The following is a 15,050-nucleotide window of genomic DNA, read 5'->3' on the forward strand; positions in this document are numbered from 1 at the left end:
AGCTGCAGCTAGAGAGTGGAGCTAGTGCAGTCAATAGAATCAGTCTAGAATCCTGACTGTCACTCTTAGCTGGGTGACCTTGAGCAAATGGCTTACCCCCTCTGATGCTCCATCCCTCCTCAAGCCTCTCTGCCAACCTTGTTTTGAGAATCAATGAGGTAATCGCTTCTCGGCCTTTTGGCTAAGATCAAGTGGAGAATCAATGAGGTAGTGCACAGTGCCTGGCAAGTAGTAGGCATTTTAAAAATGTTTCCTTTCTCTTCCCACCTCTGCTTTTAGCCCTTTGCATTTATTAGACATTTAATATGTGTGGACTACATTAATTCAATGGGCCACTGTTTATGGAGGGCTTGCTCTGTGCTGTGTGCTAGGCCTTGGAGAGCCAATGATGAGCAAAACAGACGTGATCTTTGCCCCACTGAAATTTAGGGCAGTGGAGAAGACAGAGGTCAACCCTCAGGAAGAATTATAGGAGGGTGAAACTTACAGGACCTCAGTCGGGCAGGGAGGGCTTTCCTGAGCAGGGACCATTGAGCAGAGAGCAAATGGAAACTTGGGCATTAATTGGACAAAGGGACACAAAGGAAAGTGAGGGCAGGGGAAGGTGAATGGAATGATGCAATTATCTCAACCTCAGCTTCCCCACCTGTAAAATGGGTTTACACCATTGCTGCCTTACTTGGAGAACTTGGTGATATTGCAGATATGAATGTGCTCTGTGAGCCATGACAGGGTTCTGCCACTTCCCCTCGGCAGGCCCTAGGCTTCTGTTCCCTCCCCTGTCCCCTCTGGAAGGGTCACCTCCTGTTTCTCTCTCCCCAGTGTCGGACAAGTGGTGAACATCAAGGCCAAGGTGAACCGGGCCTTCAACTCCAGTATGGAGGTGTGTGGGGTGGGCTCTGCCTGGAGGTGGGCGGGTAGGTCTTCTCCTTCTTTCCATTCTTAGCCCCCATCCTAGCACACTCACATTCAGAGTCCTGGTTGAGGCAGCGAGATTTTGAAACAGCTGGCAGGGCTGGGAGTATCTTGAAGATCTTCTCGTCCAAAGCCCTGCATCTGAGGGAGTTCAGGGAAGGGAAGGGACTTGGCCCAGGGCCGTAAACCACATAGATTCCAACCTGGGACATGACATCCAGTATCTTGGCCTTTGAGCCTCAGAGTCTCTCCTGGCAGCCAGGTGGTCATAGAAGTGGGAGAAAATAGTTGCTGTCACTGAGCCTGGGGACAACTAGACTGGAGCAGGGAGAGTATTCGGCCCACTAGTTTAGCTCCCATTGCCTCTGTCTCCCCCTCTGTAAAATGGGGACATGACTCCTGTGCTGCAGGGCTCTGTGAGCTCTGGCAGGGACTCTTTCCTACCTATGGAGGTCAGGTCCAGGCAACTTCACCCACCTGGGCCAGGGGTTACTGAGGGACCACAGAGGCAGGGATAGCAGAGTCCTGACTGTGTCTCTGGCACCCCACAAATACTTAGGCACCCCCAGCCATCCTCAAGTGTCTGTTCTTTGAATTTGGTCACTCTCAATTTTATCTGCCTTAAGCCCTTTTGTAGATCAGTCTCATTTTTATCCTTTTAATAACCCTGGGAGCGTAGGTAGAATCACTCCCATTTTATAGGAAACTGAGGTCCAGAGAAGGGAAGTGACTCACTCAAGGTTTCCCAGGGAACAAGGAGTAGAATCAGAATCGACCCTTGTTCAGAATCAGAATCGGTCCTCTAGACCCAGTAGGTGATACAGAAATACCAGTGGCCAGACTTGGGGTGGACTTCCTGTCTCGAGCTGTGGTGCACTGTGATAGTGAGCTCTGGCTCTTACCTCCACCTTACTGTCCTCCAGGTGGGCATCCAGGTTACCTCTGAGGACATGTGCTCTGAGAAGAAATGGGTCGTGTGCAAGGCCTTGGCCACCTTTGTGGCCCAGAGGGAGTTCACCAAGGTAAGTGGCTACACCTGGCCACTCTGTGCTGCTGGAACACTTGGGACCTGTCAAGGCAGGACTGGACCAGGTGATGAGGCTGGGGCTGGTGGATGGTAAGGTGGGAACTTAGCAGGGAATCCACAGCCCCCAAAGGAAGCCCCACCCCCCACTTCAATCCAACCCTAGGGGTCTTCCCTCTCTCCTCTGCCCACTTCCTCCTGTGCCTCTCACCTGAGGATTCTTCAGGTCTTACTGTTCCCTTGCAAACCCTGCGGTGACATCCGCCTTCCTCTGTGCCTTTGCCTAATAAGGGGGCGAGGGATACTTGGAGGATGAATATGATGCATGTGTCGTCACAGAGACAGGAAGACGGGGATCAAGGAGGCGTGAAGACCTGTAATGATCTGCCAACCCCAGGAGTAAGATGGTGACCAAAGGGCAAGCCCTTGTGCTATTTCAGGGACTTGTTCTGAGCACCCTTCTGCCCCTCTGCCCGCAGGTGAAGCTGAAACAGATCACGCCGAGGACGGAGGAGGAGAAGACTGAGCACAGCGTGGCAGCTGAGCGCCGGCGCATGCGACTCTTCTACGCTGACACCATCGAGGACCTCCTGGCCAACTGTGTCATTCAGGATGGTGAGTGGCTGTGGGGGCAGTGGGCCACTGGCCTCCTGCATGCCTCCCACCCTGCGTCCCCACTGCGCAGAGGGAGGAGTGGTGTCTTCTCAGGATGTCCACCTACTGGTGGCCTCAGGCCTGGCTGACCCTCCAGCCTCCAGGTCTCCTTCAGGCAAAGGGGAGTGCTGGCCTCTTGTCCAGGTCCCAGCACTGTGAAGATGGAGATAGATGTACATCAAGTGCTCTGCGCCTCTAGGATTCAAGGCATTCAGGAGGGTAGTATTGAGCTTGACCTTGACAACTATAGGGTTTTTTAAAACACACGTGGATGGAGGGGTGGATGGATGGATGAGCTTAGATATAAAGACTAGAAGTAGAAATAATATGTAGATGTAGCTATAGAATAAAAAGCAAGACTATCTCCTACCCCAGTATTCAGGCCCCTTCAGAGTCAACACTCTAAGTTACTCATTTGGGGGCATCTTTCCCAAAGTGTTCCCTGTGTATTTAAGCATAGTACATATTACCTGACTCCTTTTTACCCCAAAGGGAAAGCACAGTACATACTGCTTGTATGTTGAGATGGCTTTTTTCCCCTTTAAAATGTATCTTAGAGATTGTTCTATACCCAGGCCTCCCTGATGGTGCAGGGGTTAAAGTCTCTGCCTATCAAACTATCGGTAGCCACCATGGCATGAGTTCAATCCCTGGCCAGGGAGCTACCCACATGGCACAGCAGACCTCTCCTGTCACACTGCTCCCCTCAGCAGTGTATTTCAGTAGATCCACCTTCCCTGCTCCCCACTCTGGTCTACACCCCAGTTCTTATATGCATAAATAAAAATAAATCTTTAAAAAAAAAAGAGAGATTGATCTATACCAGCTCACCAAAGTTTACTTTGAGCTGGTAAGATTTTGACACAGGGCACAGGCTGGACAAAGGTCCAAGGGGTTTGTTCACCAGTCTCCAGAATGATATCATGCAGAGTCTTCCTTGAGCCTAAAAGATGCAATTTTAGGACAAAACAGATGGGGTGCAGCTCCCAGGGTGGGGAGAGAGCACACAGCAGTGGCTAGACCCAGTGAAAGCAGAGAGGTGTACTGTGAATTCCAAGTACCCTCTCTATATTGAGCCTAGGGGCCGTGGCTGGGCAGGCCCAGCCCTTCCTCCCATCACTGAGGTCCCCTAAGCCATCATCCCTTCTGAATCCGTCCTGCTCTGACAGCATCCTAGCCAAGGACCCATCCAAGTGCCTTTGCCTGGCCTCCCAGCCCAGCAGACACTCAGCTTCATCTAGTGCTGTCGCTCTGCCTGCCCTCAGCTCCAGCTAAGACAGGCTCCATTGTGCCTGTGACTGTCCTGCCGGACTGTCTTTGGACCTTGGCTAGGCTGTTGCCAACCTCTCTTCTCCCCTTCTATGGCATCTCCAAGCAGCCTGCAAGACCAGAAAAATGTCTTCTCCTTGATGTGTCCTCCTGGTGAGGTCTCTCCCTGGGAAAGGAAGAGGAATGAGTTAGGTTAGGTGGGGCATGGGTTAGGTGGGGCATGTCACCCTGACCCCAAGGCCCTACCTATACTCTCGCCTCTTTTACTGAGGACATCCTAATGCCATTGTCCCCCAGGGATGGAGTGTGTCAGGTCAGAGAGAGGGGAGAGCTCTCCTTTGTGGTACGGTGTGGTGTGTGTACGAGGCTGGTGCTCAGTGCTCTGTGACCGCGATCACATTTCATCTTCACAGTATGTCAGGTGGAGTCTCATTTCTGCCCTCTGCAGATGAAGGAGTTGAGGTTCGGAGAGGTTACTTGACTTTCTGGAGGTCACACAGCCCTCATGGGGTGGGGCTGAGGCAGATTCGGTATGTCCTGTCTCTAAGCTGGTGTTCTGTCCAGTGCCTCATCGTTATTTCCTGCCATGCCTCATCCAGGTTCAGCACACTTTGTGTAGAGGAAGAATCTGGTTCGGTGATGGGGGTTCCAGGCTACCAGTGGGGACAGCCTGCCCTTGGGAACCATCTCACCTCCTGCCTCCCTCCCTCAGCCCCCTCCTGCGCAGATCTGGACAGCAGAGACTGTAGCCACGTGGTGCCCGCTGAGAGCACCCGTGTGGAGAGTGTGGAGCTGGTCCTGCCCCCCCATGCCAATCACCAGGGCAATGCCTTTGGGGGCCAGATCATGGCCTGGATGGAGAACGTGGCCACCATTGCAGCCAGGTAAGGGGAGAGAGTCCGCCTCTGCACCCCCTTCCTGCTCCTTCTTCCTTTGGCCTGCTCCCCAGCTTGGTGTTAGCATCAAGGTGTAAGAGCTTGGCTATGCTTTTAGGGTAAGTGGGGCTTTCAGACCCAGACAACCAGAGAGGAATGCTTTTCTGTGAGCTCATCAGTCCTTTCTCGATGGTTTCCATCCCCTGTTTGAAAAACACCATGCCCCTTGACCTGGCTCTGGGCCTCTCCTTGACTCCCTGCGTACTCTTTCCCTTGTATCTTATGCTCCCTTCAAATCAAGCCATTTGCCTCCCCAAGTCTCACCCTCTGCGTTCCCAGCTGTGGCCCTGCCTCCTGGTCTTACTTCCTGCCATGGCACCCCTACTATTCTAGGTCAGGTAAAATCCTGCCCACCTCCTCCGCGAAGCCTCTGTGACTGTTCCCTGCTCCACAAGGGGAAATAATTTCTTTCTTCTCTTACAGCCTCTACACCTGTCTGGGGTTTGTTCTCTAAATGTCAGGGTATTTTTTATAGTTTTGGTAACTGACATTCACTCACGGACACTGTCATAGCGCTGTGAATTTGTACTTGGTATGCCCTCTGCCAGCTTTGCCTGCACCAGCATACAGCCACTTCATCCAGGTGCATGCTCCTCACCCTTTAGAGGCTTGCTCAAGTCGCCCTCCTCTGTGTTAACCTTTTGGATACAGGCTATGAGTATGATGAGCTCAGAGGAGAATCAGAATTGGGATAGTCAGGGAAGTCTCCCTGAAGGAGGAGCACTTGCTTGGGAAGTAGTTTTGGGTAAAGGGAGGGCTTCTAGGAGTAGGAACAGCAGGTGCTAAGGTGTGAAGATGGAAAGGAAAATGGGAAAGGAATTTTTCTAAGCCCTGCCCTAGGTTTTCTTCTGTCACCTCAATACTCAGCCATGCACCTAGACCTCAGTATTCTCAGCTGTAAAATGGGACTTCAGTTCTATTTCCTTGGGTGGTTCTGTGCTGTTCACTGGTTTGGGTGGCAGGCCAGAGGGCAGAGCCTATGGTTCTGCACTGGGTCTGGGTGATGGAGTATGGGAGGTTATTTGCCCAAGACTGTGGTTGAAATACTGGGGCATTTCTTCTGTTCTCCCAAACCCTGGCCCCCTGCAGTCGACTGTGCCGCGCTCTCCCTACACTGAAGGCCATTGAGATGTTCCACTTCCGGGGCCCATCCCAGGTTGGGGACCGCCTGGTATTCAAGGCCATTGTGAATAATGCCTTCAAAAACAGGTGAGGGGCTGGGATGGGCGGGATGGGCACTGGGGCTAAGGGCTTCTCTGACCCCAGAGGGACCCTGCTGGCAGAGCTACCAGGAACCCTTTGTCCTGCACATGAGCTCTCAGCCCTGCCTGGCTGCTGGCTCCCTTCACCATCGCCCAGATGCAGCTCTGAGGTCCCTTTCTCTGGGCTCCCTCAGGCACACCACGTGCTCTATGTGTCTGCCTCCAGCTCCAGCCTCCAGGCCTGGCATGCTGTGGGTGCTGAGATCGCAGACCACCTCTTAATCCCACCCATTTCTGAAAACAATTAGTCCCCAAAGCACTTACCTGATGCTCCCACGAAAACTTACTTTAAATTTGTATCTTTTTGGTGATTTCAGAGATTATAGTGTAGTGGTTAAAAGTGAGGGATCTGGAACCAGGCCACCTGGGATCCTGTTTGGCTCCACCCCTTATTGTCTGTGTGACTTTGGGCAAGTTACTTAACCCCTCTGAGTCTCAGTCCTTTCACTGTGATAAGATGCTCACCATAAGTATCTCATAGTTGTGAGGATGCAATGAAGTGTTACTAGCAGAAAGCCAGAAAAACACGTGGTGATGGCCAACCTTTGCTGCTGCTTGTGTTAGTATTCATGTTCACAGTCTACTCAGCACATATTCTGCTGCTATGCAGGGAAAAAGCCCTGAACGAGAAGCCCTAGTTCCTGCTTCCTGTTCTCTTCCTAACTGTCGTGTGACTCAGGCATGATGGTCCTGACCTAGATCTTGGTTTCCTGTGTTCTGGGCTCTTAGCCTTCCAAATTGAGAGGGAAGGGTGGTGACTGCTACTTTTTAATTAATAAAGACAGAAAGATGTACAGTGACAGCAGCCACCAAGCTGTCAGGGCACAGCTGTTAAGCGCTGGGAATGTGTGCATGATGAGCGTGTTTTCTAACTAGCTCTATGCTCTACCTCTTCATTTGGGTCCTGTCATAATTCTTTGCAGTGTACCATGATATATTTTATATCTATGTTGTTGCCCCCCTCCCCCAGCTGGTAGCTCATGAGTGCACGGAATAGGCAGTCTTGCTCATTTGTGTCCCCAGTGATTGGGCAGGCCGGGCAGGCTGTCTGCGCTCTGCCAGCGCTCATGAGGGGAACTGTTCTGGTTCCCTGCGGGTCTGATCTGACCGCTGAAAGAACGGTAAGAGTGTGCATGAGGGAGTGCTGCGGGGAAGGGCTGTCTAGCGTGGACATGTCCCTCCCTGCCCTCAGCATGGAGGTGGGCGTGTGCGTGGAGGCCTACCGCCAAGAAGCTGAGGCCCACCGGCGGCACATCAACAGCGCCTTCATGACCTTCGTGGTCCTGGATGCAGATAACCAGCCTCGGATGCTGCCCTGGATTCGGCCCCAGCCTGGGGTGAGTAGGGGCAGTGCTACCCTGGAGTGGTGGGACCTGCTAGTCCCTGTGAGGCCTGGGGAGCACCGGGATCAGCCCTGCACCTCTGTGGGGGGACACAGCCAGTTTTGAGCGCCCAGTGTGACTCCTGGAAATGCCCCTGTGCAAGGTGGGCCCTTGTTCTATCTGAAAGACCACGTGGGTGAGCCTGGCTCGTACTTGGGTGTTGATAGGCCTTCACAAGCCTGTAGAGTTGGAAGAGCACTGACTTAGGAGTCAGATTGGGTTGGTACCCTGCCTTCGCCATGGTTTGGTGGTGCCCTCTGCAAGCTTCCAGTTCCCATCTGTAAAGTGGGTGTATCTGCAATCCCAGCCTCACAAGGCTATGGAGTGAGTTGTCTTTGGAGGTACTGACGCTGTGTCTGGCTGAACCCTGTGGGCATCAGTACGTGGTGACTGCTATGATAATGGTGATAGGGCAGAGATGAGAGCCAGGGGCCTGGGTTCAAAGACTGTAAAAAAAAGTGCTCCCTTATGCCTCCTGTGGGCCATGCCCTGGCTCACTTACAGGAAGTGACTTTCGAGAAGTTGTTCCCTCTCTCTGGGAAGGCTCACCACTCTGTCTGCCCACCTCACAGGGCCAAGCATGGGCTGTGAAAACCCCTGCTCCATAGGTGGACTTTGGGCAGTAGAGTAGGTGGTAGGTGGGGGTTCAGGAAACCGGTGGGTGGGCCAGGTGGTATACAGTCCACAGGGTGCCTTTCGGACCTTCGCCATTTAATGCTCATGAGTGGGGAGGCTTTAGAAGTAGTGATTATTAGGGTGAACTCCAGGCCATTAGGGTTTTGTTCCTGGTTCTACTGCTTACTCCTGTGACCTTGGGCAAGACACTAAACTGGTCTGTGCCTCAGTTTCCTCCCCTGTGCAATGGGTATAGTACTAACTGCAGAGGATTGTTGCAAGTCTTAGATGGGATTTTGCACAGAAAGGACTGTAAGAGTGTCCCGTACATAGCGAGTGTGCAGTGCATGTGCTACTTATTAACTAACAGATACCCATTAGGAATCTCCACTTACCCAGGAGCAATCTGAGTTGCAGGAGGGCAGGTGCTGTTGCCCAAGTCACGTAAGTCTGAGGGAAGCTGGGGCTGGAGCTCAGTCCCCAACATTTGCCCATGCAGGTTGCTTTGACTGTGGCTGCTTCAGTGAGACCTGAACTCCACTTTAGGGCTGCAGGGCTTCCTTGGGCCCTTGGGGGGCAGAGAGCAGTGGTGTTGGGGTGGGGAGAGCAAGCTAAGCATCCCACCCACACCACAGTCTGTCCCTGCTTCCCTCCCCAGGATGGTGAGCGGCGGTACCGGGAGGCCAGTGCCAGGAGGAAGATCCGCTTGGACAGGCAAGTGGGGCTGGGTGGGGACACAGGGTTCAGGGCCTCTGCCTGGCCCCTGCGACTTTCATTTCTCCAGAGCTGCCGCCATGCTGGCTCTGGGCTGGGCCCTTCATATCCATGCAGCCTCTTATGTTCACTTTATTGTGCAGTGGCTTTGCGGGCCCATGGTACAGGGCAGGACACTGAGAACAGGGGTGTTTGGTGGCTACAGACATACAAACAGGAATGATTGGCAGAGTGAGATTTGAATCTGGCTGGGTCTGCCAATTTTCACGTGTTCCTTCATGGACTCTGTTGGCTGCTTGGCAGATGAAGTAAGAAAAGCTCAGGGAGATGCATTTGCTCAAGGTGCGAACCCCGGTGTGAAACACTCAAAGCACTTTACATACTTGAAAGTTCAGTGCTCACACCGGGCTTCTCAGACCACTGTTAATAAGAAAGGTGCGTGGATGGAGAATCTGCCAACCCCATGTGCCTCTCTTGTGATGACACCATCAGGCAGTTGTGACCCCGATCCCATTCTGCATGAGGATACTGAGGCATGAGTGTGACATCACTTGGCTGGAGTGGACTGCTCAACAAAGGTGTGGGGTCTGAGCCTACTTCCCCCAGGACCCCGGCTCCCCATCTACTGTTGCCTCTGAGACTATGTTCTCAGCTTCTGTTTTCTGTGTGACCATCCAGTCTCCATGGCCACCTCACAGGCATCTCTCCCACTGCATTAGGCACACAGGACCCTGCACACAGTAGGTCTACGGTGAAGCCTATCGAAAAAAATGGGCTGCCAGGGCCTCCCCGGTGGCGCAGCAGTTGAGCGCTGGGTTGCAAAGCTGCCCGGGCCTCTGCGGCGCCGGTTCGATCCCCGGCTGCTCCCCGGCCACCAGAGGAGGGTCCCACATGGCGCGCAGACCTCTCCTGCCGCCCACTGCTCCCCTCAGCAGTGTACTTCGGTCCTTCTGCCTGCTCTGCTCCCCGCTCTGGCTCTGGTGAATTCTCTCACCCTCCCGCGCTTCTGACTGTACCCAGTGCTTGTATAAACAAACAAACAAACAAATAAATAAATAAAACAAAATCTTAAAAAAAAAAAAAAAAAGAAAAGAAAAAAGAAAAAAATGGGCTGCCAAAAGACCAAGGTTGCCATCTTCCTTCTCTCCCAGGAGGTACATTGTGTCCTGTAAGCAGACGGAGATGCCCCTGTCAGTCCCCTGGGACCCTAGCAACCAGGTAAGACCCTCTGCTCCAAGAGAATAGTCTTCAGGCCCTCTGGGGGCTCCCCCCTCCCCAAACCAAAGTGGGTTTGGAGGCGGGCCTGAAGAGGGCTGGACACTAATGCCATGCCCCAAGATAGGTACAGTCAGCAAAGGATTTTCCTATACCCCACGTCTCCCTCCCATTTTGGCAGGAAGCCCTGAGACGGGTGACTTGTCCAGAGTCACACAGAGAATGACCAAGCCTGGCCTCCTTCCCAAAGCCCAGGGCTCTCCCCAGCGCCACCTCCCCCATGGCCCAAGTTCCTCGGCCTCAGCACCAAGCCCTGAGGAAGCAGAGAAAGTGAAGGTCCTCTGTGTGCTCTATCCAGGTGTACCTGAGCTACAACAACGTCTCTTCCCTGAAGATGCTGGTGGCCAAGGACAACTGGGTGCTGTCCTCAGAGATCAACCAGGTAGTTCACCCCACCCACCCCACTTTCCTTTCTCCTCTAAGCAAGCAGAGGGGACTGATGGCAAACAATAGAAACTCCAACCGCTCAGGACAAAAGGGGATTTCTTGAAAGAAAGTGGAAGAGACCATGAAACCCACCCAGTTACATACCTGCCCCATAGTGCCTGGCACAGAGAACCTCACATCCTTCTACCTTCACATCTGGCCCCCCATCTCTCATTTCTGCTACTCTTTACTCAGATGCCCCCTTTGTTCTCTGCTCCTTCTATGGTGAGTCCCTGCAGGGATGGAGGCGGGCGGGAACAAGCAGGGGCTGAGGGAAGACTAGACCTCAGCCACTCTTGCCCTTGGACAGGCTACTGGGCACCAGGCTCTGAGGACCCATTTCATTACTGCCTTACACACCACTTGTTAAGATACTTTCTAGATACCTTAAGATGGTATCCACTTGTGCTGAATCCCCTCGATAGCCCATTTTCATGGGGATATAAATGAGGCTCAGAGAGGTTGAGTTGTTTGTTTGCCATCACATAGCAGGTCAGTGGCAGCTCTGAACTTCCAGTCCCAGCCTCCAGCAGTGAAACACCCAAAGTCACCCATCCCCTGGTGGGTAAATGCCCAGCCAGGCAGGGTTGGCCCAAAGTGGGGACACTGAAACCCAAAAGTTTGCCACAAGTCTAAGGCACCATCTGACAGGGAACCACAGGAAAAGGGGCAAAAAGGGCCAGGCAAGTCTTGGACAAAAGGAGGAAAATTAAAGCACAAGATAAAGGCCGCCATTGTCATCCTCTTCATGTGTCTCTAAGCCATGACTTTCTCTCTTGACTCCACATGTCTCTTCCATGCCCCCCAAGTCCCTGGTAAGTCCAAAGCAAAGAAGCAAGTGCACCCTCCTTCGCAGGTCTCTGCTCCACATGTCCAGTCCTGTGTCCCCTCTAAGTCTCCTGTAACTTCATCTGGCTGCTCAGCTCCACCCCTCATTAGGTGGGACAGGGAACCTGGAACCTCCCCTTTTTATGGAGATTCCTCCCTTCAGACACCCCCCAGCATAGTCTGGGGAGGGGCCCAGGAATGAGGCAACTTCTGTTCCTTGCAGGTCCGCCTTTATACTCTAGAAGATGACAAATTCCTCTCCTTCCACATGGAGATGTTGGTGCAGGTGGACGCAGCCCAGGCCTTCCTGCTGCTCTCGGACCTGCTACGGAGGCCAGAGTGGGACAAGCACTACTGGTTAGAGCCGGGGCTCCCGTGAAAAGGGGCCCTTCTCAGGCCTGGTGGGAGGGCGGGTGCTTGGGTGTCTCCGCCTGGAGCTCTCTTCCATTATGTTTGGCTGCCCCCCAAGACCTTTAGCCGGAAGGGGGAACTGTAGTGATGTGTTAGGTGCTAGGTAAGGTCCTGGTAATTCTGAACCCACAGGGAAGGGACTGAACCTGGAATTGGAGGCCTGGGAGTAAGTTGTTTCTGGTTGTTAGCTGTGTGAGCTTGGACAGATCACTTTCTTTCTGAGTCTCAGTCTCCCTCCTCTTAAAATGGTTATTTGAGGGGTGGGTCATGGATTTACACTCAGGGATAGATCAATGACTTTTCAACTTGTTTTGGGTGATCCTAACAGGAGCTCAAGGACTGCTTGGGGCTGCAGGGAGGGGGAGTTAGAAGCTGAAGGGTGGGCAGGACATCCTCCCAGGTTTAGAACACTAGTAGAATAGACAGTCTGGAAAATATACCAAGTTTGCCAGTTCTTCTTATGGATATGCACGTGAATATATTATTTTTGAATGTAGCAAAAGGCTGAATATAAATGTTATTCCTATGAATACATTTGTTCCCCAAATTTACTGATTCTTCCTTTGAAAATCTTTTTGAATTTAGCCAAGGAAGATAAATATATTCTTGGGAAAATAGCCAGAATTTCACTGCTGAATATGGGAATGTTAAAAAAAAAAACTGGTATTTTTCAAATCTCTTTAAAGTAAAGGTTTTTTGATCATTTCTCCAGAGGCTTATATGAGGTACCTGTATTCTTGGGTATACCCATAAGGAGGATCTTGCATTTTGGAAATTCTGTGAGCAGGTTGTTTGGCAAGTTGATTCTTTACAAATCGGCCATCCTCTTCCTCTCCATCTAACTTCATCAGAGAGATCCCCTAGTAGCTATTGATTCTCATACTTTCTGCTTAATATTTCTGCAAATTGGACTTTAAAAATCCTTAATCTAGGTGACCGAAACCCACTGGCAAGGCCTGAAGAAGTCATTCAGTGGTGGATGTTGGGGTGGGGATTAGCATATGGTAGGAAGGCTTCTTGGAGGAGGTGTCTGGTGTGGGCCTTGAATGCTGGATCACATCTTGATACTTGATGGGGCATTGGGGAAGCCCCTTGCTGCTTCCCCCAGCTCTGCCTACAGCTCCCCTTTTCCTGCCCTTCAAGGTAGGGAGGGATTCCTGAGGAAAAGTTGGCAGGTCAAAACATGGTCATGTTCCTCTGTGTAGATGTCCTTGTGTGTTGGTGTAAACCTAGTGCTCATACCTGAGCATGTATGTGTGCTGTGCCCAGGCCTAAGGGCACAGCTCTCCTCACCAACAGCCTGAGTGCATCCCAACCCTGCTTCCTTATTAGCACCGTGGCTCATGGGTGGATTTTCCCTGGATCTCAACCCCCTTATCTATAAAATGGGGACACTAAGAGTCCCTACCATATAGGCCGTTTGTGGGGTTAAGTGATACTACATGAGGAACATTTGGAACAGCAGCTGGCACAGAGTGGCAATCAGTATTAAGATCCACTGCAAAGCCATCACACACCAGCCCAGGGTGCCAGGTACAGATGTGTACAGACGCTCATGGCTCTGTGTGTGTGTGTAGGTGAGTGTCTTTCCATGCGTCTGTGCACATGTGTATGCCTGGGTATGCATGTATCTGTGCATGTCTTTGTACCCATGCCTGCATGTGTGTGCACATTTGCTTCTGTTAGTGTGTCCATCTTGCCCGGGAACCCCTGCTCTCCCATGGTACCTCTCTGAGTGGCGGGGGTGGGGAGCAAAATGTCCCCCAAGCACCTGCTCAGGGAGGCTGAAGCATAGAGGGCTGGGGCCAGACATCTCTGGCACAAGGAGTGGGGGTGGCTCCCTGGGCCCTGAGCTCCAGCCTTCCCTGCAGGAGAGTGGAGCTGGTGCAGCAGGTGGATGAGGATGACGCCATCTACCACGTCATCAGCCCTGCTCTCAGCGCTGACCCCAAGCCCCAGGACTTTGTCATCCTTGCATCTCGCCGGAAGCCTTGTGACAATGGGTGGGTGTCTGCCCACTGGGGTGGGAGGCGGGCAGGGCTCATCTCCCCCCAGTGTGGGGGGTGTCAGTCAAGAGTTGCAGCCCTGCTTCCTACTGCAGAGGGGCCCAGGCACCACTGGCTTTTCTAGCCCACCATGGTCTTACTGTGGGTACGATGGGCACACTTGTGCTCTGAAGCAGGGTGGGAGACACCTGAGGCTGCCTTGTCCCAGGCCATGGGCAAGTCCCCTCCTTGGCCTCCATCCTCTGAAAGCCCCACATTGTCTGAAGGTACCAGGGCCCATGGCGTCCCTTTTGCAAGACAGGTGTAGAAAGAGGAAGCATGACAGTCCCAAAGTACCCATACCTCCCCTGAGTGCAGTGGAGGGGCTTTTCTGGAAAATCCAGGGAGGTCACAGAGCTCCTGGGGATTTCAGTGCTAACCCCCCAAGAGGGACCCCCCTCTTTGGCCTGGCCCAGAGCCAGGATTCCAGCCTTTAAGAGTTTATGTGCCTTAGACTGGTGAGGGCGTCAGGGCCTAGAGGGGCTCCAGAGCCTGGGCTGCCAGAACAGGCCCTCACCTTCCCCTGTGCCCCTCCCCACTCCCCCTCGGCTTCAGGGACCCCTATGTCATCGCACTGAGATCAGTCACACTGCCTACACACCAAGAGACGAAGGACTACAGGCGCGGGGAGACCCTTTGCTCTGGCTTCTGCATCTGGCGTGAGGGCGACCAGCTGACCAAGGTGAGGCCCGGTGGCCCCTTTGCCTCCTCCCACCTGAATCCATCCCATCTCCTTCGTCACTCATGTTCCCCTTCTCCTCCCGGAAGGCTTTACGTGGCTCTCAGGGCCTCAGCAGGGCAGTCAGTGTTCATTGAAAATGTCAGGGAGGAGGCTGAGCCAGTGGGTGGGGTACCGCAGATCTCCCCCACAGCTGCTGTTAGGGACTTGAGACTCGCCCAGGCGGGGAGTCTGCCAGTGTTGACTAACTTAATACTTAAAATACAGCTTAAACTGATGATCTTCTTAGAACAACCCCTGGGCTTATATATAAATTGTCTCTATGGCCGAAGCACATCTTTGAAGTGGGATTCTCTGCTGGACATTGGAGACCTGTCCTTGTCCTCCTGGGCCTCAGCTGTCAGGGGCGATACACAATGACTATATGCAGTCTGTGGTGACAGAGGAAGCCCGGGTTGTCGTACTAGAAGGAGGGGTCAGGGCACAGCAGCTGGAGGTCTCAAAATCATCTAAGGCCCCAGAGGCAGAGAGCAAGGCTGACTCCCTGGCCTGCCTCTCACCCCTTGGCTCATACCCGCCCCTGGCCCAGCCTCCTGAGTGACTTCCTGTCCTGCAG

The 15,050-nt window shown here is 52.9% G+C and overlaps 1 protein-coding gene across 2 annotated transcripts in view; it reads left to right on the forward strand.

The window, feature by feature from the left end:
• Positions 1-15,050, forward strand: part of ACOT11 (acyl-CoA thioesterase 11) — a 42,941-nt gene that overhangs the window by 25,584 nt on the left and 2,307 nt on the right. For both annotated transcript variants that reach the window (XM_037498924.1, XM_037498925.2), the window contains 12 exons: positions 823-883; positions 1,839-1,937; positions 2,419-2,554; positions 4,575-4,746; positions 5,887-6,006; positions 7,252-7,396; positions 8,715-8,770; positions 9,922-9,988; positions 10,344-10,427; positions 11,523-11,656; positions 13,582-13,713; positions 14,311-14,437. In XM_037498924.1, coding sequence (XP_037354821.1) covers positions 823-883; positions 1,839-1,937; positions 2,419-2,554; positions 4,575-4,746; positions 5,887-6,006; positions 7,252-7,396; positions 8,715-8,770; positions 9,922-9,988; positions 10,344-10,427; positions 11,523-11,656; positions 13,582-13,713; positions 14,311-14,437 — 1,333 coding nt within the window. The remainder of the gene's footprint in view (positions 1-822; positions 884-1,838; positions 1,938-2,418; positions 2,555-4,574; positions 4,747-5,886; positions 6,007-7,251; positions 7,397-8,714; positions 8,771-9,921; positions 9,989-10,343; positions 10,428-11,522; positions 11,657-13,581; positions 13,714-14,310; positions 14,438-15,050) is intronic.

The sequence above is a fragment of the Talpa occidentalis genome, unplaced genomic scaffold (genome assembly GCF_014898055.3).
Source record: "Talpa occidentalis isolate TD23 unplaced genomic scaffold, MPIMG_talOcc4v2.1 talOcc4.9, whole genome shotgun sequence".
Classification (NCBI taxonomy): domain Eukaryota; kingdom Metazoa; phylum Chordata; class Mammalia; order Eulipotyphla; family Talpidae; genus Talpa; species Talpa occidentalis.